Genomic DNA, 26,544 nt, shown 5'->3' with positions numbered 1-26,544 from the left:
TAGTGGGCCTTTAATATACCGTACAATTTTAAGCAATTCTGCCTTGTACCACAGTAACCTAATTAAAAAGTGGATGACTGGATGTGTATTGTTTGGAAGTAGACTTTACATTATGATGATTGATGTTTTGATTTAGGAAAAAAACTTTCATAATATTTATCATCAAAGGCTTTTAAATTGTTTTCCTATGATTAGATATAACCCATTGGCTCCATTACCTATGCAGAGACTGACCGTTGGTCTATGGTTTTCCCCCTGGTACTCCGGCTTTCCTCCACCAACAAACCTGGCACGTCCTTACATGACCCTGGCTGTTAATAGGACGTTAAACTAATATTAAAACCCATTCCTGAAGAAGAAATCCCTTACTTTATTATCATCAAAATTTGAAAATAAAACACAAACCAATTTTATAAAGATATTGAACCTGTGTTACAGTGAACATGAACGGCGGTACAGACAGCCCCCAGAGTGAATTATCAGACGACCCCTCCACAGAGAACAGCAGCCAGGAGGAAGGGGAGAGAACTACAGACGAGGATGAGAAGAAAACTTGCTGTGGTGATGAGAAGGGAGAGAAAAAAAGCAATGATCAAGAAGTAGTACTGATCCAGGACACAGGATTTGTGGTGAAGCTCTCGATTCCTGGAGGAGAGGATTTTGATCTGGCAGTAAGTTAATTGTCTAATTTTTAAATAGATTTATATATTTGGAGGGGTGAGGGGGAGGGGGGGTTACAAGGAGGGCAGGGCATTAAATATTTTTTTTTGCAAAATCTGTTGGTTGAGATATAGGAAAAGGTTTAATAATTATATTTATCCTTTAATTTGATACATGTTAATGTATTCTTCATTAAAACTTAAACTGTATGTTTTAAAAATCAATATTTGAATTTTTAAACATTTTCTTTTTTACTTACCATGAAAAAGATCAATTAGGGGTATATAGTGTTACCAATGTCCATGTGATCCGGTCTAATCTTGTCCAGATTTCATATGGAGGCGTTGACATTTATGTCAAAGTAATTTGAAGATTTTTAGCTAATTTGCATGAAAACTGCTTGCTGTAGTAATTGCTGTAATGGTTTTTTTTATAATTATGTACATTTTGGATTCATTTCTGAAGATATAGCAGGCCTGGGATGGATACATACTTCATTAAAATTTCTCAAATTAATCTAATAAAATTTCACAATTGAACTACATTATAAGTTTACACTGATGTACAGTAAACTTGTCTATAACGACCACTGAAGGGAAGAAGGAAAACGGTCATTATAAATAGGTTGAATTATATACAAGTTAAGGCTTCCATGGAAACCAATCAGCAATTAAATTACCAGTACACAAAATATTGGTATATTATTTTTATGGTTCATAAATCTGTCTTCACATTGTTTGTATGTGTAAAAAGAAAAGAAACCGACAATTAAATGCTTCGTTACCCGTTACCCAGTAGGCTAATTTTCTGTCAAGTCCAGCTAATCTTTCATTGTCGATGTTAATGAAAATGAACCTGTGGTGCTTTAACAGCAGGCCTCAGAGGATTTATCTGGTCCTGACCTTCGACCTACAGCTATCCCAGCTGGTTTTCCGATAAGAATGTCAGATGCATGTTTTTTTAAGTAGGATCTTACAAACACGCTAAAGGCATAACACAGATGCTACTTCTGACCATGTAGCATCAATGGAGGATAAATGATATTTCTTTATTTGGTTTTAGATTGAGAAGTTTTCAAAGTTTCCAAAAGTGGGGGGAAAAAAGGGAAATTAACAGTTTTACTCGAAAGAACTTGTTTTGTTTCATTTCCTTTTACAAAATCTATCCTTTTATAGCCATCTTGGATTTTGATACTTAAGTTTATTTCCGCTACTTCACAGAAAGTGATAAAGAAATTTCACATGTAGGCTTTCCATGGATGCATTGAAGGATTAATCAGAAGAAAAAAGATGGTTGACAGTCAGCCATCTTGGATTTTGACAAGTGGAGTTTGTTATCGCTAATTAAAGAAAAGGTCTCTCTGAAATGTAACTTTGTCTGCTTGGTACATCGTTCTTCATATCAATTTTGTAACAAATCTAAACACAACCTGGTGAACAGTAGTCATATTGAATTTGACAATTACTGCCTTATCAAGTACACCTATGTGTGTTAAGTTTTTAAAGGGGTAAACAGAGAAATGATCCTTGTTTCTATCGACTTGATTTCAGGTAAGCTCTATGGAGCTAGTACAGGAAATTCACCAAGTGTTAGTGGACAGGGAGGAAACATGTCATCGTACCTGCTTTTCACTACAGCTCGATAACGTTGCACTTGACAACTTTGCTGAGCTCAAATCCATTGAGGGTCTAAAGGAAGGATCTGTTGTCAAAGTCGTAGAAGGTGAGGTTTCAAAGTTGAGAACAGCAAGATTTCAAATTTTTGCTTGAGTGATGGAGAGCAAGATTTCAAGATTGTGATAGTTAGATTGAGAAGATGTGAAATGTGTAAAACAAGAGGAAAATTGCACAAGTTAACCGCTGGGATTCAAACCTAGAACCATTGTTCACTAGCCAGATACTCCACCAGTTAAACTACAGTGTTTATGGCGGTTGACCTGGTGCAAAAGAGAAAACTGCTACGCTTTTCGCTCCCTTTTATAGTGCAGACTTGAATTGAATTTCCCCTTGACACTTGAAATAAGGTTTGGTCACTACCACCAAATGTAATAGGAACAGAAAAATGCTCAGCAAGACTGAAATTTGAACCAATCCAGGATCTCTTAACACTAGTCTGATGCTCTACCAGTTGAGCTTCCTGGTTGCCTGCAATCAACCCAATGCAGAAATGTTCAGATGGTTTAATTTGAAGTTTTTTTCAACTCAATAATTGACAGTATCAGTTATACTCCTTAGAGTTCTGACACATCAACAAAAGAAGAAGAATATGAATAGGTACCAAGGGAGAATGTCCTGATACTCGATACTGTACTCCATGTCTAGCTATGATAGTGTTTAGAAGTGTATTGAAATTAAGCTTGTCATTTATGAGGTCAGCCACTCCAGTCCCAGATGTTGGTGGTAGTTATAACCATTGTTACGACTTCACACTACGGGTAGGGCTTCTTAATAGGAATGTTATAAGGCACATGTGTACACAATTAATATGTATACATGTACTAAACACAAAGGTTATTCATGTTTTGTACATTTACTTAATAAATTGTAAAATTCTACTTACAAAATTTATATGGCACATTCATGTATATCTTGTATAAATAATTGAAATTTAAAGCTTGACAATATAAAACAATGCAAGCCTAACAGTAAAATGACAGCTCTGCAATTACAAGATTTTGTTGAAATACAAATAATGAGAAAAAAGAACACTGGTAAGTAAAATTTCATGTGGGTTTTTTTTTCTCCAAAACTTTAAACTTAATAGTCAAATTGTGTCTAAACTCTATAAATTCAGAACCTTACACAATCCGAGAGGCGAGGATACATGTGCGTCACATCCGTGACCTGCTGAAGTCTGTAGACCCCTCAGATGCCTACAATGGAGCGGACTGTTCATCGCTGTCCTTCCTAAATACTGTCACGGGCGGTGACATACTCGGTAAGCTGATTCTTCTGTGATTTATCCTCTTAAAGATGCTCCACCGCTGACAGAGCATAAATAATATTCTTCATTTGAACAATAATTGGTGTTCAATCGTGTGTGTATATATGTCTAATTAACACAAAAAATAATATAAAAAAAAAAAACCAATTGATTTTGCCTTTGGTGCAAGCGCAATCAGTATTTCTTTCGATATAGGATATAGTACCACGGAATTTTTTCGGATGCAATTAATTATATTTTATATTTTAAACTTGAAGTAAACTTAAAAGCTCAAACTTTTCAATGGTGGTAATGGTGTAAAGTAAGTAATTTTTGTAACTGAAGAAAAATACTAAATCGTTTGCTCCTGTTTTTGATAGTTAAAAAATACCATTTGTCAGCGGTGGAGCATCTTTAAATAGACAGAAATCAAATGCCTAAGGTTATATTTAAAGTCCATTTGGGAATAGAATCAATGTGTCGGTGAAGATGTTAATTACTGTCCAACACTTCAAAAAAAAACAAAAAAAAAACAACTAAGATATCTGTGCGGCAGGTAGAATTAAGCAAATGGACATTAATACAAAATTTAAAAAAAAAAAGGGTGAATATATTAGAAAAAATGTTTCGTTTTCTTTCATGAACATAAAACGAGCAATAAAACTTTGGTTATCTATTTTCTTAATTCTTGATTCGGAAGAACAAAACCTTTAAGAACCAAGCAAATTATAATATGTGTTTAAGTTGATGATACTGTTGGTTTTTTTTTTTGGTTTTTTTCGCAGTTTAAGATACATGTAATATATACATGTCTGTTGTGTCTTGATCAGAACGGGAAATATGCGTACAAAACTTTCTTTGACAGTGTTGATTACATGTTTACAGACAAGAAAAGGAGTAAGCCAGACAGTATTGACTGTACACCACCAGATTACATTATGCCTAATGCCAAAGAAAGGCCCATTCTCCCTCTCCATCCGGGCATTAAGGACCTCAAGGTATCTCCATCATACACATATTTGTATTGTTGGGTAGATGGCTGTCCTAAACCAACTTTCTTTTCGACTACTAAATTTTATGATTTCCATTTCAAAATCGGATTGCTAAGGTTTTTTGTAGATTTTTGATTAAATGAATTCACTTCTTAATATATAAACAATGTTGATATTTATTCGCTTAGATAATCTTTTGTATATTTCTTTGATCGTTAAAGTCACAAATGAAAGAAAATTGGTTTAAGGTATCCCTCCATGAAAAAGTGATACATATTTCACTTACTTAAAATATTCTTCTTTATTTTATCAGCAATGTAAACCAATTTTAAATAGTTATGGTTTATAGATATGATATACTAACAGAGTTGCTGAAATGTTACAATGTACACTTAAACAGAAACCTTGTATGATTACTCTTTTATCTGAAATCTGATGGAATAACTCTTAAATTGGAATTCTTGCATAAAGTTAATATTGAAATGGTTTATGAAACTCAAATTTGATTGGAGAAGCTCAGACCTGTTTATATCTGTTTTGAAGGGGCCGAGTTGTATCAAAGTACTAACATACAGTGGCTGGAACCCTCCACCAGGCAATAGGAGAATGCATGGTATGTATTAGTACAGGCGAAATTTCAATAATAATGTAGAGATTTCTTTATCCCTTTCAGTCTCCAAGTTTGTTTAATCTTAGAATGGGATTCACTTGTTAGCTTACATGCCTGAACTTCATGAAGGGCAAATGAGCTTATGCTGTGGTGCAGCGTCAAATTTTCCATTTAAACAAAAGTTTGAGACCTGAAATTTGGCTTAGAGCATGCAGAGCTACAAAGTTTGTTCAAATGAATAACATTGACCTTCATTCAAGGTCACAGGAGTCAAATAAGCTAAAATGATTAAACAACTTCTTGTTGAAAACCAAGAGGTCTATAGACCTGGTATTGGGCCTGTAATAGCTGGGATGAAGGGCTACCAAGTTTGTTCAAATAAATGACCCTTGTTTTCTCTTAGAATACGATTCACAGGAAATCATAAAATGTCTTTAAGAAAAGTAAATTCTCTTCTGAATGTTTCCTACATAGATATTAGGTTGAATTTGAATGATGATATTGAAATAATATATTCTAACTTACAACTTTAAAGTAGGATTCCTTACTTGTAGGTGATCTGCTGTACTTGTATGTTGTCACACTTGAGGAGAAGAAATACCACATCACAGCTTCTACAAGAGGTTTCTATGTGAATCAGTAAGTCAGGAATTTATTGTATCTTATGTTTTATATGTTTTATATTCCACAAGACGTGTTGGATTTAAAATGCAGTGTCTGTGTGTCCACAAGAGGTGTTGGATTTAAAATGCAGTGTCTGTGTGCTGTTGTATGGGAAAATGTTACTGGGTCGGACGATTTTGCTTTGAGATACTAATAAATCTGCAAAGATTTCCATGCAAATTATAAACACTATGTTGATATCAATTTTCTTTTTCTTGATAAATTACAAAAGTATCTTTGCATTACATTTTCCACACTAAACAACTGATACCTAATGTTCTTCAGCTAGATGTTCCAAGTTTGATTAGCTTTTAACATTACAGTCAAACCTGTTTATAGAGACCACCCAAGGATGCAAGGAAAAGGGTCTTTAATTCTTTATAGCCAAGAGATCTTTCTACACAGGCCAAATTGTGTAGAAATTGACCAATTGGGGCCCAAAGAAAGTGGTCTTGTAAAGCTAGCATATTTATTGAGGTGGTTGCTAAGGCAGCTTTGACTGTACCTGTAAAAAAGAGAAATGAATGGAATAAAAATGTTAAAATCATTAATCAATGTTTGAATATATTGTCATTTCTGTCTTGTTCTTTCCAGATCAACAGACGAAGAGTTTAATCCTAAAGCTGCCCAACAGAAATTCTTATCACATTCTCTAATAGATCTCCTTACTCAGGTGAGTTAATTACTTTAGTTACAAATCGGCATTGATCTAACAAAACTATTCCAACCCCATGAAATTGCACTCTCCCCACAAATGCCTGGATTGATTAGTGAGATAGTCACTAGCTACTTCATAGAGGAGGCTCATTAGAGTAGAAAGAAAGACGGGGTTGTAACTGACAAACAAACAAGCAAACTCATAAAAACTGTTTTGTTTACATTCAAATTCAGCAGTCCAGGAATTTTCATACTTGATCATTTCAGGCGCCTGTACCTCAAAAGTACGAAAACAATACATTGCATCTTTCTTGAAACATGTACATCTTAAAGAGGTTTTCTTTATTTGGGAAAATATTTACATGAAATAGGAAAATACAGCAAAAATTCTCTAGGGAAAGGGGCCTTTATTCGGCCCCAATTGTACCCCGAAAGAAAATCACTGCAGCCTCTGTTAATGCTACACTATTGATTACAGATCAGTCCTGCCTTCAAAAAGAACTTCAGTATACTGTTGAAAAAGAGAGCCCAGAAACATCCATTTGAGAGAGTACCAACTCCATACCAGATATACAGCTGGATGGCCCCTCAGCCAGAACACAACGTCGACTATATCCGCGCAGAAGATGGTAAGTAATAGGCTTAAAGTAGAAATGATGATAAAAAAGCTATACAATGGAAACTTGTGGAGTAAAGTGTTGGAGTTGGATGATCATATTGTCACTTTATTTTTGTAAGGCTCATCATTTCTCAATTGATATCTAAATACAATGATATCCCAATTGGACTGATTTTTCATTCAACATTGAAATGAATTTTTAACAATTTCAAATATTCTAAAGTTAAGGCCTCAGTGTATTATGGCTGCATGAATAAAGTAATTATACTGCTGAATTAAGATGCTAAATGGGATCAAGGAAGTAATATCAACGGTTGTGTTCCATATAACACTGGATCCTTATAAATATATGTCTGTAGGATGCGAATTATTTTAAGTAGTATATCTAGGGCAAAGAAGTAATTCTAACTGTGTGGACAAAATATTGTCAAATTTTCTAAACGATCTGCCCCTTTGTCAAGACACAGAAGAACAAATAGAATTACAAATTAAGGGCAGTAACGAATGCTAAATTAAGATTTGATATAGGATAATGCCAGTCTTACTGAGTACATTGTAATCCACTTTTGTTGACAGCGTTTTCCACACGACTTGGATACGAGGAACACATCCCCGGCCAGACTCGTGAGTGGAATGAAGAAGTACAGACAACACAGGAACTGCCACGTAAAACACTGCCGGACAGACTAATCAGGGAAAGGGCTATATTCAAGGTGTGTCTGAGTGACGAGTTATCAGTTGATTAACTTAATCTTCAAAGAATAAAAATCAGTCACTGCAATTTACTACTTCAAATATGTCTCGAGGAAAGAAAAATTACATTAATTATAAAACGGCAATATCTTGTGTAAACTTTAAATTATCACTTTATTTTTTGGTCAAACAAACTGTCATTCTTAACTCAAATTATCAGATAGTCCCAATTATTTTGAAATATTAAGTTTCGTTTTATAATAGAAAATATTATGGAAAAAAGAAGACAATTATGTTTTATTTGTAATTTTGAAATTAAAAAATATCTGGAATATTCAATTTCCAGGTGCACAGTGACTTTGTGGGGGCCGCTACGCGTGGTGCTATGGCTGTTATTGATGGTAATGTAATGGCCATCAACCCAGGAGAGGAAGCCAAGTAAGGCATTTTCTATATCACCTGAAATTTTAGTTCAAAATACAAGGTTTAGAATCTGCTTCATAGTTTCATTTAGAAATATTTTTAACAATATAAATAAAAACATATACCGTAGCATTTTGTAGAAAAGGAATTTAGAAAAGGATATTTCTGGCAAAAGCTTGAATATGAAAAATTAATGATATTGGATATATACACTTTTAATAATTGAATTACCAGGAATTTCACCTAAGCTTGTTCTATGAATGTGGAAATAAATATTCTCTACTTTTCTTCACAGAATGCAGATGTTTATCTGGAACAACATATTCTTCAGCCTTGGATTTGATGTGCGTGATCACTATAAAGAATTTGGTGGCGATGCTGCGGCTTATACAGCCCCTGTAAGTTGCTCGATTGACATCAGAAATGCTCTTCTACCACATAAAGAAAATACCTCATTAAGATTTTCTCTATCGCTATTGAGAATGTCATATTTCACTTATTATAGTTCATAAATACTTTCATGAAACTTTCCCAAAGTTGTAAATTTTGCTTTCCAGGTCTCTCAAAAGTAAAAACTAGATTCATTAAAGATTATAAGGGCGCAGCCCATCGGGCTCGAAGTGCGAAGCACTTCTAAGGTAACACATACATGAAAATAAAGAAAAAACACAATCTTCAAAATTCAATCCTACACACTAACAGCTTCAGTTTGCGGCCGCCATATTTTTTATCCACTGTAAAAAATGTCACCAGCGTGAATGCAATGCTTGAAGTCAGCTCATTATATAATCAAGCGATTCAAACGCTTTTAAGATCCAACGAACGTGATCTTCATCCGACAGAAGCTCAGTGCTCTTTATTTGCAAGCGTTCAAGTGATAAACTAACGTCCAATATAATCACCTGACCAAAGACGGCATATCTGTTACAGAAATAAAAGTTTCTTTCTTCTCTTATGTGGGTTTCCTTCTCAAATGGGGGTTTTGGGACAAAGATAGAACGTGAATGTATGGATAAAAAATAAACCAAAAATTTGGCTCCGTTATTTCCATAAATTGATCTTTTTAACATAATTTATGCTTACTGAAACATCTGGCGGCGTCCTTTAAGGCCTTGCCTTCAGTCATATTATATGTATGTATAGAGTATTTGAAATAAATTGCTAATCACTTGAATGTTTGTGTTGCAGGGAAATGACCTACAGGGAGTGAAAGCCTACTTTAACTTGGACCATGAAGGTCTGTACACGTTAGGGACAGTAATTGTTGATTACCGTGGCTACAGAATCACCGCCCAGTCCATCATACCGGGTATACTGGAGCGTGAACAGGAACAATCTGTTGTCTACGGCTCCATAGACTTCGGCAAAACTGTCGTCACCAATGAAAAATATCAAGAAATTGTAAGTACAGGCCATTGATTTATTTCTCAAATTATCAAAGAGAACCTAAATAACCAAGTTATTTGCCCGGTTGATTCCAGGAATTCATAAATATAATATAAACCTTTGAAATGTAATTATGTTTAAGGTTTTGTTGACAAAAAGTAGTTATAAATATCTGTTTTAATATCTTTAGCTGTGTTTTGTTATTGTGTGTATACATCAAATTCAACTTTCCATTTAAAAAACATGTGTTCTAAGCACAATTTAAATGTATTTTTCAGCTCAAAAAGACAGCAAGTCTTCTGAAAATCAGACCACACAAGTGAGTGTTTATTGCAATTAGTACATTCATAACTTATAATCCTTAAGTCGAGAAAATTTCTACGTTTGTTATAAATATTCGAGTTAATTGTACAGTTAACTCTCCATAAATCACTATCCTCTCCAGCTGAAACCCTTTGGATTTTGAATTTTCCGGATTTCGTTTACTTCATCCATAATAAATTTCCTGATCATTGTATGTCCACTGTACTTCAATACATAATTATGTAACATTTGGTCTGAAACAAAATGCTTCATATTTGGTGGGATCTATGAGTATAAAATGATTTAACGAGGTGAGTTCAAATTAAGCTATAAAGAAGCTATTCATGATCTGATTTCAAACTGCTTCAAAATTTTCCTTTCAGGGTTGTGAATGAAAAAGGAGAAGAAGTAGAGCTGTTTACCTCGTTAGAATGCAAAGTAAGTGTCTAAGTGACTGTCTGGAAGTAAGTGTCTAAGTGACTGACTGGAAGGACTACTGTGTTAGATAAAGCTTCAAGCTGAGAATGGATAAGCTTTTATCAAGGAGTATATGAACTGATATGATTAGTATACCCCCTGCAACGAAGTTAGGTGGGGTATACTGGAATCGGGTTGTCTGTAGACACAACTTTGTCCGGCTAACTCCTCTTAAACTAATACTACTTGACAGATTTTGATACAATTTGATACATAGAACCCTGACATAAAGAAGAGTTAAGTAAACTATATAGGGTTCTGCAATGTCCCCTATTAATGGAGTTATTACTACATTTGTGCAGCGGGGGGTATTAATTCTCAACTCTGGCTTTAGTTATTTCAGTTGTCAACAAGATTTGTTATTTGCATTAAAAAAACTTTTGTGAAATATACTACCTTTATTATTATAAAATGAAGTACATAGCAGGTACAAACAGATATTGATTACATCATGATTTTATCCAACAAGCAATTTTCTGACTAAAAATAATGCATAACATTCATGTAGGAGACCATAGAGACCATAATTTAAGTCAATGTTTATCTATTCAGGGAATTATTGGAAATGACCGACGTTACTATGTACTGGACCTGCTGCGTACGTCTCCACCTGACGTCAACTACTTACCAGGTAGGTCTGAATACCATAGTTGTTGAAATGGAAACATGAAATCAAGTTGCTGCAGAAAATAAGTTGGTTTAAAGTTCACTTAACTAAAATGCTCAGATAAGTTTGAAATGTATATTTTATTCTTTTAACTATGGCAAATGCTTTTCCTGAAGTGTTTTGGTTTATTTATAGTTGAAATGGAGGAATTGAGTGCTGTGATGCAAGACCATGGCTTCCCACGGGAACACCGACATCGTCTGGCTTGTTTACGACAGGAACTTGTCGAGGCCTTTGTTGAGTATGTTGTTATTTTAGATTAAAAAGACTTGTGGCTCATTTCTGAGTTTGGTTTCCATTATATCAGAATTTAAAAAAAAAAATCTTTTTCTGTTGTATTAAGTTCATCTTTGCTGTTGTAGGGCCAAATATGTGACATTTGTGAGACATGCTGCAATCAACTATCAACATCTACAGTTAAAGAGACAAGGCAAAGTGCAGGCAGATGCCAAGGTAAGGCTTCTTCACTGTATTCAAAGGTAGAATTAAAAATCATAAAAATCAATTGCCATAAAATTGTTTCAAACACAGCAACAACAGAACCATTTATTATAATCCAAATCTCAAAATCAGATTGCTGTGAAAAGTCGTTTGGTGTGAAAATATGAAATTGATCATTTCATTTCTAATTTTCCTTCCTTTGATGCTTATGTGTTTTCCTACGTGTGCTTTTGATTAATTCCGTAACATTGAATTTTGATTGAATTAGGGGTTGACATAAGTGACAGCGTTTCATGTTCCATTAGAAGTAGATTGTTGTGACCTGCATTTTGACATGTTGTAATAAAGTTCCTTTATTTAGGCTGAAAAGTCCAAGCCACTTACAAACGGCCACTGTGAGGAAGGAGAAGAGAAACCATTACCCGATAAGGAAGAGAACGCTGTTACAGAAGAGGACAAGAAGTTGGTGGAAGTGCTGACCAACGCTGACCAGGCAGAACAGGCTGACCAGGTCGCCCAGATACTGCCAGGCATCGACGTCAAAACATGTTAGTGGTCTAGCACACTGGAAGTTTCTGCTTTTAATTTAGGTGAACAGGCTGACCAGGTCGCCCAGATACTGCCAGGCATCGACGTCAAAACATGTTAGTGGTCTAGCACACTGGAAGTTTCTGCTTTTAATTTAGGTGTTGGGGACATAATTATAGTGTTAGTTTAGAATTATGGTTTCATTGCATTTTAGCTGTCGTTTCTTCATGTGGAGGGCATTTGACATTCAGATATTGTTTAACCTCCAAATATGTTCTGTGATGAAATCAGAAAAGATACATTTGGATTGAAATTAATTTTTCAAAACATACTTTATCTGTAAATATATGTGTAACACAAAACATACTTTATCTGTAAATATATGTGTAACACAAAACATACTTTATCTGTAAATATATGTGTAACACAAAACATACTTTATCTGATAATATATACTATGTGTAGCTTAAGAGTAAAATAAAAGTTAGGAATAAAAATGAAGGAATACAAATTATTGATAATTCTGTATGATATGTTACAGTGGAGGAAGACACCAAAGATGTTGTAAAGAAGGCTGCCAAACTAGTCAACTCCCTGAGTGATACAGGTATGTATTCGTGAGACAACACAGAATGATACAGATACACAGAAAAATGCTGAAATATGCAGATTAAAAAAGTTGACATATGAAAAACAAAGACATTGTAAAATGAAACATCAAAATGACATACCGTATATATACAAGTAAAAAGGAAATCATGAAACTGATCAATTTGTTTGCTGGATTTGTTGCCTGTGACAAAGTTGCAGGGGGCATACAGATATTTCTTTTCTTCTGACATAAGCTGCCGCAGCAACAATATTTTCCGATCGCTACAGTTGATAGCATACTTTTATTTATTTTCAGAGTTTAATATCACATTCAACCCAGATGTTTACCAAGCTCATGTGAAGCATGCAGACCCAGAAGTAAGATACATTTGTTCTGTATACCAGTTTTCTGTCTATATTTATATTCAAGTGAAGGGTAAAGGCATATTAAATGTTTAAAGGCCCACTACCTTTCCGAAACGACTTTAAATTTTTAAAATGGGAATGTAAAACAAGATCGATAATTTTGTAGAGTCGCAAAAATTATTAACTTTCCGTTAATACTACATTTATCATCACCTTCTGAACTATTTGATTAAAATAAATAAAATGTTTATTTTCATAACGCGGGTCGTATTATGTTTCCCGCCGTCGTCCTAAATACCGGGCGGTAGTTGACTATCAATGCGCCAGACGGCAAAACAGCGAATTGACTCTCCACAGTGTTTTCATATATTACATAGGAAATCTTGCATATGTTTGGTGTCGTAACCTTATTTTAGGTCATCGGTACGCATTTTCTGATGTTATTAATGTTTATTAAGAAACCTTTATATTTTGCTCCGGAAGGGTAATGGGCCTTTAAGCAGTAAAAATTCAGAAAAAAAAATACAAAATGACATCAAATCAACTCTCATATAATCCTCTATAATTAAATTTCATAGTATATGTGATTGGAAGACCTCTGATTTACATGTGTGAATTATTTACTTCAGAGTGAGAATCTGCGACGGGAGAAACAGATCGTTAAGGATGCTGCAGAATTCCTGGTGGTCTACCAGATCCCTTCACTGGTGAGTACATCAAATGACTTTAAATCGGGTTAGTTTCTCGCAGAACTGTGGAAAATATCTCTGCTAGAAAAACTAGGGGAAATGATCTTTAAGAATTCATGAATTTCAAGATTGGTCTGTGGAATAGATCAGCATGCAAACAAGTCCTTTAAATTGATACTGTAAAGTGAGGAAACAGATTTTGTTTAAGGATACCACACATAGAATTGATTTATGGGATTACATTAATTAAAGCGATAGTATCCAAATCAACTGAATGATTAAACTTTTGTTTTGTGTTTGTAGATCAGTGATTGTATGGACCACAGTTCATCACCTATCGATGGATCTACGTTAACAGAGGCCATGCACACCAAGTAAGTGTCAGTTAACTTAGTGAAAAGTTTACCAATACTATATGGTGTTATATAATTAGAGAAACAGTAACAATCCTTTCCAACAAATTCAGTATTTAAAACAGATGATTTATAAAGTTGTAGTATTGCGACCAGGTTACTATGCCAATTTTCCTTGTTATATTGCAACAATATCTCATCTATCTTAGAAGAATAATAACGCTGGTGAAGAATGTCGATTGTGGTAAAGTAATGTTCCTGCTCATAATGAATTACCATTGTGTTTTCAGAGGCATCAACATGCGATACCTTGGTAAAGTGACCGAGATGTTAACAAAGTACCCAATCCTATCCTATGTACATGTAAGTACCACAGATTCTTCTATAATATTGATTGTTGTTTTACAAATTTAACTTGTACCAATTTGTTGTAATGTCGCTGTAGATAAACGAAATATTAATTCTTACTTTTGCTCTACAGACAATTGCTGTAGGAGAATTAATTACAAGGGCGGTCAAGCACCTGTTTAAGACCTACATGCAGGGAGTCGACATGATGAGCCTGTCTTCTGCTGTCAGTCATTTCCTAAACTGCTTTCTGGGATCATTCACAACACCTCATGCTCAACTCACTGCTGAAGAGGTATCAATCTTTATATATATTCTTGTCACTACTGGTTTCCCTGTTTCCAGTATAATGTGTTATTTTGTGTCTGACTATGTTTCAGTGCGACAGCACTATAAAAAAGAGTTTCATTATAACAAGGAGAGACAACTACAACCTATCGCAGTCTCCCAAAACACATCACTAAATACACATTGTATACTGGGGTCTGTTGTTGTTCCTAAATGACCAAACCCATCACATAAATCATCTAAATGATGAGGAATCAGAATTTCTTCTCTGATTGATACTTAAATGCCACTACAAATTATTATTGGGAGAATAATAAAACCAAAATTCTATAAAATGATAAACTGTAGTAACCCACATTCTACCCTGAGACAAGCTACCACCAGAGTAATGATCCTTTCGAGATTCCTTGTCACTTTCATTTGGTCCCAATTCAGTACTCATGGTGATGTGATCTTTTAGTTACAGGGCAAGAAAGCCAGAAGAAAGAATATAAAGAAAAACAAAGCTGCAATTTTCAGCATGGGTAAGTGTTTTACTATTTTTATTAAAAATCTGATGTCATGCTAGAGTTCTGACCCTAATCTCTCAGGATTAAAAAAACTTGTTCTTTATTTACTCTTCAAAACAATCTGAGAATAATAAACTTTGTTTATGTTTTATTGCAGACAATGTAGAATGGGTTTCAGAGACACCAAAAACAATGTGGAAGAAGATTGTAGATGAAGTGAAAGACTACTTCTATTTCAAACTGGAGTGGTGAGTGTCTTATAAATGACTTGAAACACAGGTATCTACAACTTGCTGGAAATTCTGCCAAATTATTTCAATGAATCTCCTTTTAAGCAATAAAATAAAAAGTTTAGCCTGAATGATAAATGCTCTAGCATGCTGAACTAGAAAATAAATGATTTGAAAACTAGATTAATCTATAATTACAATACATGTACATGAGTCTGGTATTAAATGTTATGAAATTTGAGATATTGTCCTATTTCTGAATTAGCCAGTTCAGATGTATATACAGTCCTATACATATCCTATGGGCCTCTTAATATGAAACTAACATTGCATACTGTTGTTGTTTTCAGTGACTCTGTGGACAGTGCTATAGAGAAGTATGGCCTACAGCGAGTGTCCATGCTGAGAGAGGTGTGTCGCTGCTGTGGAATACAGATCCTCTTACGCGAGTACAACCTCGAGTCGAGGAACAAACAAGTCTTCTACGAGGAGGACATCGTCAACATTTTCCCCAGGGTCAAACATATTCATCCAAAGGTAGGATTTTGTATTGGCGAGAAGTAAATAGATAATTGACCCTGCTGATGCATGAATTGAATATCAGCTTTATTATTTGTTTGTCTGTTAACACTTTGATAGAGACATAATTATTTTGTACAAAACTGGTATAAATATTGTTGATTTAATCATGTAATTTCTCAGAGATGGAGAACTGTTTGGAAGTTAGCCATTACAGTCATTGACCTAATATATGCTTCTTTCACGAAAGTGTTTAGCACGAGTTGTCTTAAATGGTAATACTTTAGATTATTTGATGTATTACAAGCCTCTGATGCTTATCACTTTTTCAAAACTTGACTGGTAGCATTCTTATGAGGTTCTGACTGAATATTGTACAAATGATTGGGCCCAAAAGAGGTCAATTTGGCTGTTTTCATGTAAACGACTTCTTCTCTGAAATTAAGCATGAAATAGCACTTACATTGCAATGGTAAAATGTGTGGTATATCCTTCTTATACAAAAGTTAATGTTTACTATCAATTGTGTTATTTGAGAAAAAAGAAAGAAGAACTTTTGATGATTCTATAAACATTTTGATTCATTACAGGCCTCTGATGCATATCACTTTTTCACGAGCGGTCAGGCTAAGATACAACAAGGCCTGTTAAAGGAAGGATATGAGCTGATCAGTGAGGCTCTGAACCTCCTCAATAATGTGTATGGGGCCATGCACCCCGAGGTGGCCGCCTGTCTACGTCTGATGGCCAGACTCAACTACATCCTCGGTGACTATGGAGAGGTGAGCAGCAGAGTCACATAGTACTCTGTATTTTCATTGTCCTTCAAATGAACCTTTTGAAATGAAAAATAAAGATTTATAATGCTGTTTCTCCTTCCTCCTCCTTCCCCCCCCCCGTCCAAAGTATTATCTATTAATTAGTTAATTAAATGGACAGACTCAACCACATTCTTGGTGACTATGGAGAGGGGTGAGAAGCAAAGTCACATATTTTCTTCTTAATGGACGTTTTGACTTTATTTGGGAGGGGGAGAGGGGAATAAATAATCTTGGTTTGATTCAAAATTACTTTAAACTAGTTTAAATTTCTTTCTCAGATAGGAAATACAAGGTTACTTTTGTTTGTACATACATTTGACTGGGGGAAAACATGAATTATTGATTTTATTATTCATTAGAGCAAAGACAAAAGCATGACACATATATTTCTCATTTTTTCAGGCGTTGTCATATCAGCAGAGGGCGGTGCTGATGAGTGAGCGAGTGCAAGGACTGGATCACCCCAACACTATCACAGAATATGTAAGTCCTGTCACACCAAAATATGGTGATTATATTGGTGTTTTATACAATTCTAGAATAAATGGCCAGTATTTTCTTGTTGGAATATTCACTGACATGACAGCGGAATGATATTTCACACCAATGATACAATAGCTCTTAATGAATTATGATACAAGAGGTCTAGTGATCTCCTTTTGTTTTAGAAGAAAATTATCTTTGTTGATCTACTTTGTTCTTACAGCTGAAACATTTAAATCCTATTTATTTCAGTCACACCTGGCACTCTACTGCTTTGCAAATAACCAAGTGTCCAGTTCTCTACGCTTGATGTACCGTACCCGCTACCTTGCTTTACTGTGTCACGGCGAGGAACATCCCGAAGTTGCTCTCATTGATGTAAGTTATACAGATTTATTGACTGTGAAAAATTATCTAGGTCAGTTGTCATGCACGAAATACTAAAAGCAACATAAACAGAACAGAATTAATTCAATTAGTTTGCTCCTGAGATAGTGAAATCATTTATTTCTATAAAGTCTTTATATTAATATGAAGTTATCATTTTTGTCTTAGAGATTTACGCCAATTAATGATACTATTAATGTTTCGCCAGCCTTTTCGAAAATTGAATTCATGACCTAAATGCTGTCTTTCAGAGTAACATCGGTCTAATCCTACATGCTGTAGAAGAGTATGAACTATCCCTTAGATTCTTGGAACATGCTCTACAACTCAATCAAAAGTAAGAAACACTTCAAACATCCTATATTTTCCCAGCACTGATGCTGTAATAATTGAGAAAAGAATTCATGATCAACTGTTGAACACTGTATTTCTCTACAATTTACTTTAATAAATTAGTTCAGAGATCCTGAAATCAGAGATCCTGAAATATTTTTCAAGTAGAGATGCTGAGATAATCGAAAAAGGAATTCATGACCAACTGCTCACTCCATTTCTTATGTCATATGGAAATATATGCTGTGTTTAAAATTAAATCTCTTACTGTATTTTAGTATTTATATGTATCACTAAGAATTCAACAGAATAAAATAATTGATATTTTTTTCTAGGTTCCATCGTAAGCTAAGTTTAAAGGTTGCCATGAGTTATCACCTGGTCGCTAGGACTCACTCGTGTCGTGGAGACTTCCGAGCCGCACTACAAACCGAGAAAGAGGCCTATGCTATATACAAACAAATGGTATGTACACCAGATAATACATGGCTAAAGTAAATTTTCAGTATTCTCTACTCTATTGAGTACAACCTAAGGAAGTGTGTATTATCATTCTATTGAAAACAACTTTGTTTGTCATTTGTGATTCACAAAACCTAAACTACCTGCAGACACCGTCCAAAGTAAAGAGGACATCTTTGACATTTCTACCAGACCAAGCTATGATGTAATTAATTGTTCAAATGCTACAATTTGTCGTAATGAAAATATAGATGTTTCATTTATTGACAGTACAATATAACTTTTAAGAATTACTGGACTATATATATATTATGATATATAAATGCAATACAATTTCCAACCTATTACAGGTTGTTTTGCAGCAATGAGTTTGAGTTTAGTCCAGACTTCTATGAGTTGTGTACTATAACAACTACATTGCTTGCCTTAGCTTCGTAGGTCTTAGTTAAGTCAATATGAACTATCATGAGTGATATACCATGCCTACTTAATTGTTCACCTTAGCTTGGTGAGGAACACGACCGGACTAAGGAGAGTTCAGACTGCCTAAAACACCTCACACAACAGGCTGTGGTGTTCCAGAAGAAGATGAATGAGATCTACAAGGGAGAGAAGAGTATCACACTTCCTCCTCTCCAGATACAGACACCGTCCATCGCCAGCGTGATGGAAACGCTCAACGCCATCAACGGAATTGTCTTTGTACAGATCAGGTGAGTTGGAGCTTAGAGAAATTACTTTAAATTCACTTGTTATATTACAAATGTTTAAGGTTAAATTACCAGACTGAACAAAACCTAACTTTAAATTACTTCTTCTGTGCATAGTATTTATTCAAAATTATGAAGGTCAATTTCTTTCGTCCTTAATCACTTCTATATAGATGTTTACAAATCAAATTTTCACCTATGTGTCAAAAGAAACCTTATGACATAAAAAATCTACGAAACCAAAATATCAAAGATTTACAGTTCCAAGATAATCAGAAACTTACATGCATTTGTAAATGAACTGACAATGTCACCAAATGCTATAAATTCCAAACATTTAATTCGAACTAATCTACAATATTTACACCCCATCTGCCACCCTATGGAAGTGAAGGGTATTATTTTCTCAGCACAAATCTTCTTAGATTGTTAAAAGGTATGTGTGTTATCAGTTATGTTAGGTCTTGTTTCGGTTTGTAACAAACTTTTTACATGATTTTAATACCTGTTAGAAACATATAATATCATGTTTAAATGTTCTTTTTTCCCCAAAATTGTGTTTAGTTAATTAATGGTTTATTTAAATCTGTTAAATCTGAAGAAAAAAAACATTAAATAAAATAATTCAGATAATGAAAGGTTTATCTAATTCTGAAAAAATTTAAAAAAAAACCAAACAAAAAAAACGTAATTTTAAAAAGTACTGTTTATACTGTAAAACATGGTAGTAATAAACCTCTGTAGACCAGTGATATCCCTTTAATTTAAGCATTGTATGTTATGCACATATTACAGACATATTATAAATTATTGGACCATTGATGGAGAATGAAAGTTAAAACGTTATAACCAAAAATTTATTGTAAGTGTGTTTGTTATGAGAGTGTTGAATTTTTAATTCATCAACTAAAATATGTTTGTATTTCTTACTTTTCCAGCCCAAATGACCTTGATAAGATCAAACAACAGATGGGACAGACTTCCATGGAGTCTGCACCAATAATCCTCGACAAAACGAATGGTGCAGACAAACAGAACGACACCGCAGACGAGAAAGGAGACAAAGCCGCGGAGAACAACACAGAGGATAAAGAAAATATGCCAAAAGACTGTACAGCACCCAAGTGTCATGGGGACATTGCAGAGATGAAAAACAAAGTTATGCAACAGAATCAAGTTTTACAATCTCCAGAAGTTGTTGTCGCTAATGGTCAGTGAAACTCAGTATAGGTATGCAAGCCTCAGCGGTTCAGTGCATCATATTGTCAAAATGTTTCCTTTGAAATGGAAATCGCCATTTAGAGGAGATTGGAATGAATGGTTTCCTGTTTGCTCGGAATTTGGATGATGCATGAAAGCGGACATTCTCGTGTAAATGCTGCCTCAGACTGTGGTTTCTTTGTGTACATGTACAGAACAAATACATGTCTAGACTGACACATGTCATAGCATGCATGTCTGTGATACGTCGCCCAACTTTTACTGAATCACTTCTCGGCAATATTTTAAGAACAACTTGTCTGCCAGAAACGCACCTAACTAAGGCGGTACATTAATGACAATCATTCAGTGCACCTTAAACTTGAACCTTTCTGTGCAAGCTGATTGTATTGTTTATGTTGTTTGCATTTAGATCCTAATTTATCCTTGATTAGCAGTACTAGATTACTGTTGTCCTATGGAGATAAACTACAAGATTACTGTAGATTTAGATAAGATTAAATACGGCTTACAGACCAATGGCAATATCGGCATTGTTTAAATGTCTAGTTGTGTGTGACAGAACTAAAATAAGGTCTGGTCTACAGCCTAGCATATTAATGGTCACTCTAATGCATTGTTATAAAAATTATACCTAGAATATTATAAATATTAATAATGTGTGCTGTAATGAGATTTTCTGATGTGTTATAAAGATTTTCAAGTTAGGAGTGAAATGTATGAATCTGATTTATTGAATCACTTCAATCAGATGTGTCGGAAATTTGAACAATCTCTAATTTAAACATTACTGAATATATTTGTGTGTGTTTTGCAGATAGGGGTTATTTTACACCCCAGTTTTATAGATGTGATCAGTAGATAGTACATTAATTACAAACCATCTCTGGAGATAATCACTGACCACCTTTGTATAAATGACTGGAATGGAACAAGTCTAGCAAACTATAGATTGAGTTTCAGGCTCCAATGTTGAGAAATTGAGACAAGGTATTGATAATTTAAGGGCTGTATATGTACCTGTTTCACTAAAAAAATCGATAGTTTTGTGCAAAATTGATTTTGAAAAAGTTACTGCAATGATGTGTTCTGAAATCTTATGAACTACTAGATTGACAAGGTTTAGAAATTGTTATGAGCACTGTGATATTTGTGATATTTGAACACAAAATGCACAGTGCCAATAGCAGCACTAGAATAAGACGTAATATTATCACAATAAATGGGGAAAATATCAAACACCACTTAAACAGCCAGTCTGTATGGGTATATATATATATGTGATATCTTTTTGAGTTCAGTTTAAGTCGCCCTCAAATCATTTGTAAATATATAATATATTCAAATCATTTGTACATAGATCATGATTCAATCCTCGTCATAATGTTCCATCTATCAGTTTAGAATCTTTAGAACTTATTTATCATTGTCTGTGCATGGAAATTATGCATATATTATATATTAAGAAGCTTTAAAAAAGTTAATTGCAAGGTAAAATCAAAATTCAAAATCTCAGAAAATTGCTTTGGTTTTAGATAGCTGTTATGGTCTTTAATTTTATATCTTAACTTTTATTTTGAATTTGAAATCTGAACCTTGAGACAGTAGAAGTTGACAGGAGAGATGAGTGAATAGATTGTGTGACATTATGTGTGTGTTGTGAAATAGTTGTGCATGAGGTAGATAGACTCGCCTGTAATGTTATGTGGTAGATGTTAGCTGTGTGGGTGTATTTACGACCCTGCTGTACCAGCTGGGTAGATCAGACTTATAATGTCGAATGAGATACTGGAATCACACATATATTATCTGGATATATTTAGACTGCTGTTCACCAGTGAAGTAATTTTCTTACTCTCGGCAGACGGGATCAAATTTATATATATCAGATTATAGCCCAATAACTAGTGACCTTCAATCTCTTCCTCTCCCTTCACCCCTTCATTCAGATTTAAACTCCTCCAAAACAAAAGCTGGAACAGTCCATGTTGTAATTTAAGATGTGTTTAGTGCAATGGTTCAAATTCTATATCTACAAATGACAATATTGGCTAAATCTTTTTTCAAATTGGCATCAATGCATAAATACATCAATTTGGATTTGAATTTCTGTTATTTGATAGCATAGAAAATGTGACCTTGTAAGTTGACCTTTCACCTTTACCCATAGTCCTAGTGTCAATTGGCTAGTAGATATTACATTCCAATATAAGTGATTCATATAGAGTTATAATGTAAAGTAATGTTTTATTTCCCGATTTCAGCTGTTCACTGAGAACCATAAGTGCTAGTGGATAATATTTTATATCCAAAGTATCTTTAATATGCCTAATTTGCCAATCTTTGCCATGCATTAAAGATCAAATCGCCTTTTGCTTGTAGCACTGTCCTTTTAGGATTCCCCTCTCTCCACATTGTTGATAGTTGTGCAGGTTTTCTTACTGATTTACAGTGAGTAACAGTGATGTCTTTAGCTTTGTGTTCTGGTCAATCTGGGTACGAGTTTGTAATGGATGAAGATTCATATAGTCTGGAGTGGTTTCTAAAACCCATGTAGCCATTTAGCTATCAGTAAATTGATTTTTTAAGTCTTTCACATAAAAGTCATTTAAGATTTATTTTTTTCATATACATTAATCATTACAATATATATATATAGTATACCTCTTATAGAGATATTTGTAAACCAAATACATTATTTTATTTTGTGCATTTAATTGTTTAATTTTATTGAAATGATATAACCAACATAGTATTTTATAATTACCGGGCGATACACCGGATTACTTCCCTTGATTTAAACAGAATTCAGCTGTAATGATGCCTTATAAATATTCTATTGATTTAGTTTATTAACTTTCCGAAATTAACATATTTTATCACATTTAATGGTCTTGCTCTAGTCTCTTGCTGATTGTATAGGAATAGATACAGGGCATTTATCCAGATTTCGGAGATCTACGGATCTAGTCTTGGTACAAGAATTGCATTATTTCTTTTCTAACAAGTTTGTACTTAACACAAGTCTAGTACTAAACAAGGGGAGGTAATTCGGAAGTCAGCGTGTGGTTTGGATTGTGACGTTTGTATAGTAACCAGTATTAAGGGGAGGTAATTTGTCAATCTGTGTGGTTTTACACTGTGTTCACATTTAGTACATATTTATGTAAATGGCATGAAAATGAAAATATATTCCTGAAAATATTTTGTAGATGAACCAAATCCTTTCCAAATGAACCCAGCTGAATAGAAGTGATTTTATTATGGATTGATGGCATCATCGAATATTTGCTTAAGTTAAAATATAAATGTATAGATATACCCCGGTACACATTGAAATCTGATTTTAGGGAATGAACGAGATATCTGCAAATGAAATATGCCAGATATTTATATCTTAATCTATTTGACAGATTTTAATTTACTTATTGAGATGCTCAGGTATCGATTAATATTGACACAAGTAACATGATTATATTATATATAATTATTTTATAAGTTACTTGTTTATATTGTATACCTATGTTACACCTTTAATGAAAACCGTGGCTGTCGGCATGATACTTTGTAAGAAAAAACAACACTTATAATTTCCATCCAATGATATTGTTAAATTATGTAGCCATTATGTACATATATTATACATCTTGTGGGTTAAATGCCTGTTAATTCAATTGATTATAAATATGCATTGTATCCCAAACTAGGCACATTGTATATTTCTTGCTAGTAAAGAGGATTTACGAATTATGTCCGATTATTAGTAATTAGTAACATTGGATGCATTTATGCAATGGCGAGCGTAGTATTGATGTAAATTTTGTGTATCTGAAGTAAACAAAAATTGCAAATGTAATGATAAAATTCCTGACATTTGTGTTAGCTTGTCCAACGAACTTTAACTGTAGTGAAAGAGCTTCTAAGGATGAAAAATGGGATCCGATTGTTGTGTATTTTGTTTTCTGTTTTCATGAATATATTTTCTGCATTGAGAGGTAGTGTACCATATATTGTTGTTAACTGTGTGTTAAATCTATGATCCATCATATCCAAACTGTTTGGATGTCGAAATCAATCAATAAAACTAGTAAAATTAGTAAATCCTGTGTTTCCTCTATACAATGATTGGCCATACCAAAAACACCTTTACAAGTCTATATCAACACTGGCACCAAACCAACAACGCGGACGTCAGGAGTCCATTCACCCAGGATTGTCGGAGGACAGCTTGAATCATAACCCAAAAATGAAACAGGTTTATCAGAAATTTATTGTTGGTTAATATAGAACCACATCTTGTTGGATTTACTCTCTCACCACACACAACTGGAGCTTAAATTTAACATAAAATAATGTACACACACAGCAATTGAAGCTTCATGAAGATGTGCATCATCTGAAAGGTACAATACTCGTGTAGAGCAGGCATTTCGTGTATTTCTGACATTTGAACGAGTGTACAATTGTTCTATTTAAAGCGGTCATTTCACATCATAGAAAAAGATGTGTTTTTAGACCAACAAAAAATACAGATTGAAATAAATTACATTGTACTAAATCTGTTGTCAAATCATGAATTATTCTGACCATCAACATAAAAATTACGATAGAAACAAGAAATGAAGCAACATGATCTATCAATATTATTACAAGGTTCAATCGGAAACATGATCATCTTGATTGAAAAATGAATTATTAATTAAATGGAGACATTTGGATTTTGGTTTAAAGCAACATATTTTAACACACAACAGGTTACTGAAAACAATACCCATGTAAACAGAACATAAAATAATGATGAATAAACTGTAAAATGTATAAATGCACAGCTTGACTAGACTAGAACTTGAGGGAGGTCACTGAACACGAGGTGTGAATCTCTCATAAATCTTTATGTAGATCAAAGTACTGAAAGCACTGCATGCTAGTGAAAACATCTTGTCTGGACAAGAAAGATGTTAAAATATTATATAGGAAACGGGATAGAACGAATTCGCCTTGTAGATCCGGATTTTAACAATCCTATCTAATTAGCATCATCGACAATTTCTTTTTGTTAATTACTATGCAGAAAATAAGTTCACAAAAACAATTTGCTCCAAATAATTTCAATTTCCTTGAAGGAGTGTACTATTATTTGTCCAGTTTCTAGATATACAGAGGTTATACACTGAAGAACACAAAGACACAAGATTTGTTAATGTTGTATTTACATATATACACAAACGAATCTCCTTATACCTTCATCAAAAACCTCGAACAATTTATGATATTTTGTTGATCCTGATCAAAAGTAACTCTTCTTATTTAATTTCTGAGTACTCAAATACTTGGGATAATTAGGTCCAAATCATTATTTTTAGGTCTAAATAACTTCCACCAACTTCAAGATAAGGAGATTCAGTCGTATAGTTATGATCAATTCTGCAGATTCAACTGTATATGATTAATTCTGCAGATTCAACAGATTCAACTGTATATGATTAATTCTGCAGATTCAACTATATTAATTCTGCAGATTCAACTATATGTAATTAATTCTACAGATTCAACTATGTTTATGATTGGTTATGATTAGTTTTGTTAGGTCTACAACATAATATGGTACACATAATTTTGTCTTCAGTAGTTTTATCATTGAATTCATCCCACCTTTGTATCAAACTCTATTCTATCACATCTGCCTTTGATACATTAATTTAACAAAAAGGGACTTGCTCTGTAAATATTTTGTGATTATCATAATGATTTAAAGATGCTCCACCGCTGACAAATGACATTTTTTTGCTATCAAAAACAGCTGCAGACGATTAAGTGATTTTCTTCAATTACAAAAGTTACTTACTTTACACCATTACCACCATTGAAAAGTTTGAGCTTCTAATTTCATTTCAAGACAAAAATATCAAAAATAATTAATTGCATCCCTAAAAAATTCCATTGTATTATGTCCTATATGGAATGAAGTATTGATTGCGCATGTACCGAAAGCAAAATAAATTATTTCATATTATTTTTGTATTAATTAGACATATTTATACATGATGAAACACAAATTATTAAATTGATTAATATCGTTTATGCTCTGTCAGCAGTGGAGCATCTTAAACAGATTATACACAGAATTTCTGGAGATTTAATGCATAAGATGAATGTTTGTTTACAAGCCGTCATATATTGACTTATTTCACAT

General features: G+C 33.8%; 1 protein-coding gene across 2 annotated transcripts in view; it reads left to right on the top strand.

Moving 5' to 3' along the window:
• Positions 1-21,810, top strand: part of LOC138331547 (clustered mitochondria protein homolog) — a 28,293-nt gene extending 6,483 nt beyond the window's left edge. For both annotated transcript variants that reach the window (XM_069279241.1, XM_069279242.1), the window contains exons 2-35: positions 439-671; positions 2,211-2,382; positions 3,454-3,597; positions 4,468-4,580; positions 5,118-5,187; positions 5,739-5,823; positions 6,442-6,520; positions 6,983-7,133; positions 7,700-7,836; positions 8,163-8,254; positions 8,535-8,637; positions 9,428-9,640; positions 9,904-9,944; positions 10,312-10,366; positions 10,958-11,036; positions 11,208-11,313; positions 11,435-11,525; positions 11,875-12,061; positions 12,583-12,648; positions 12,949-13,010; positions 13,628-13,705; positions 13,991-14,061; positions 14,331-14,403; positions 14,522-14,683; positions 15,137-15,200; positions 15,343-15,433; positions 15,766-15,952; positions 16,525-16,716; positions 17,158-17,238; positions 17,491-17,616; positions 17,877-17,962; positions 18,294-18,423; positions 18,925-19,133; positions 20,069-21,810. In XM_069279241.1, coding sequence (XP_069135342.1) covers positions 439-671; positions 2,211-2,382; positions 3,454-3,597; positions 4,468-4,580; positions 5,118-5,187; positions 5,739-5,823; positions 6,442-6,520; positions 6,983-7,133; positions 7,700-7,836; positions 8,163-8,254; positions 8,535-8,637; positions 9,428-9,640; positions 9,904-9,944; positions 10,312-10,366; positions 10,958-11,036; positions 11,208-11,313; positions 11,435-11,525; positions 11,875-12,061; positions 12,583-12,648; positions 12,949-13,010; positions 13,628-13,705; positions 13,991-14,061; positions 14,331-14,403; positions 14,522-14,683; positions 15,137-15,200; positions 15,343-15,433; positions 15,766-15,952; positions 16,525-16,716; positions 17,158-17,238; positions 17,491-17,616; positions 17,877-17,962; positions 18,294-18,423; positions 18,925-19,133; positions 20,069-20,348 — 4,109 coding nt within the window. In that variant the 3' untranslated portion in view covers positions 20,349-21,810. The remainder of the gene's footprint in view (positions 1-438; positions 672-2,210; positions 2,383-3,453; positions 3,598-4,467; positions 4,581-5,117; positions 5,188-5,738; positions 5,824-6,441; positions 6,521-6,982; positions 7,134-7,699; positions 7,837-8,162; positions 8,255-8,534; positions 8,638-9,427; positions 9,641-9,903; positions 9,945-10,311; positions 10,367-10,957; positions 11,037-11,207; positions 11,314-11,434; positions 11,526-11,874; positions 12,062-12,582; positions 12,649-12,948; positions 13,011-13,627; positions 13,706-13,990; positions 14,062-14,330; positions 14,404-14,521; positions 14,684-15,136; positions 15,201-15,342; positions 15,434-15,765; positions 15,953-16,524; positions 16,717-17,157; positions 17,239-17,490; positions 17,617-17,876; positions 17,963-18,293; positions 18,424-18,924; positions 19,134-20,068) is intronic.
• The last annotated feature ends 4,734 nt before the right edge of the window (positions 21,811-26,544 follow it).

The sequence above is a fragment of the Argopecten irradians genome, chromosome 9, assembly GCF_041381155.1.
Source record: "Argopecten irradians isolate NY chromosome 9, Ai_NY, whole genome shotgun sequence".
NCBI lineage: Eukaryota > Metazoa > Mollusca > Bivalvia > Pectinida > Pectinidae > Argopecten > Argopecten irradians.
Note: the sequence above shows the minus strand (reverse complement) of the source record. Positions and strands in the feature narration are given on the sequence as shown.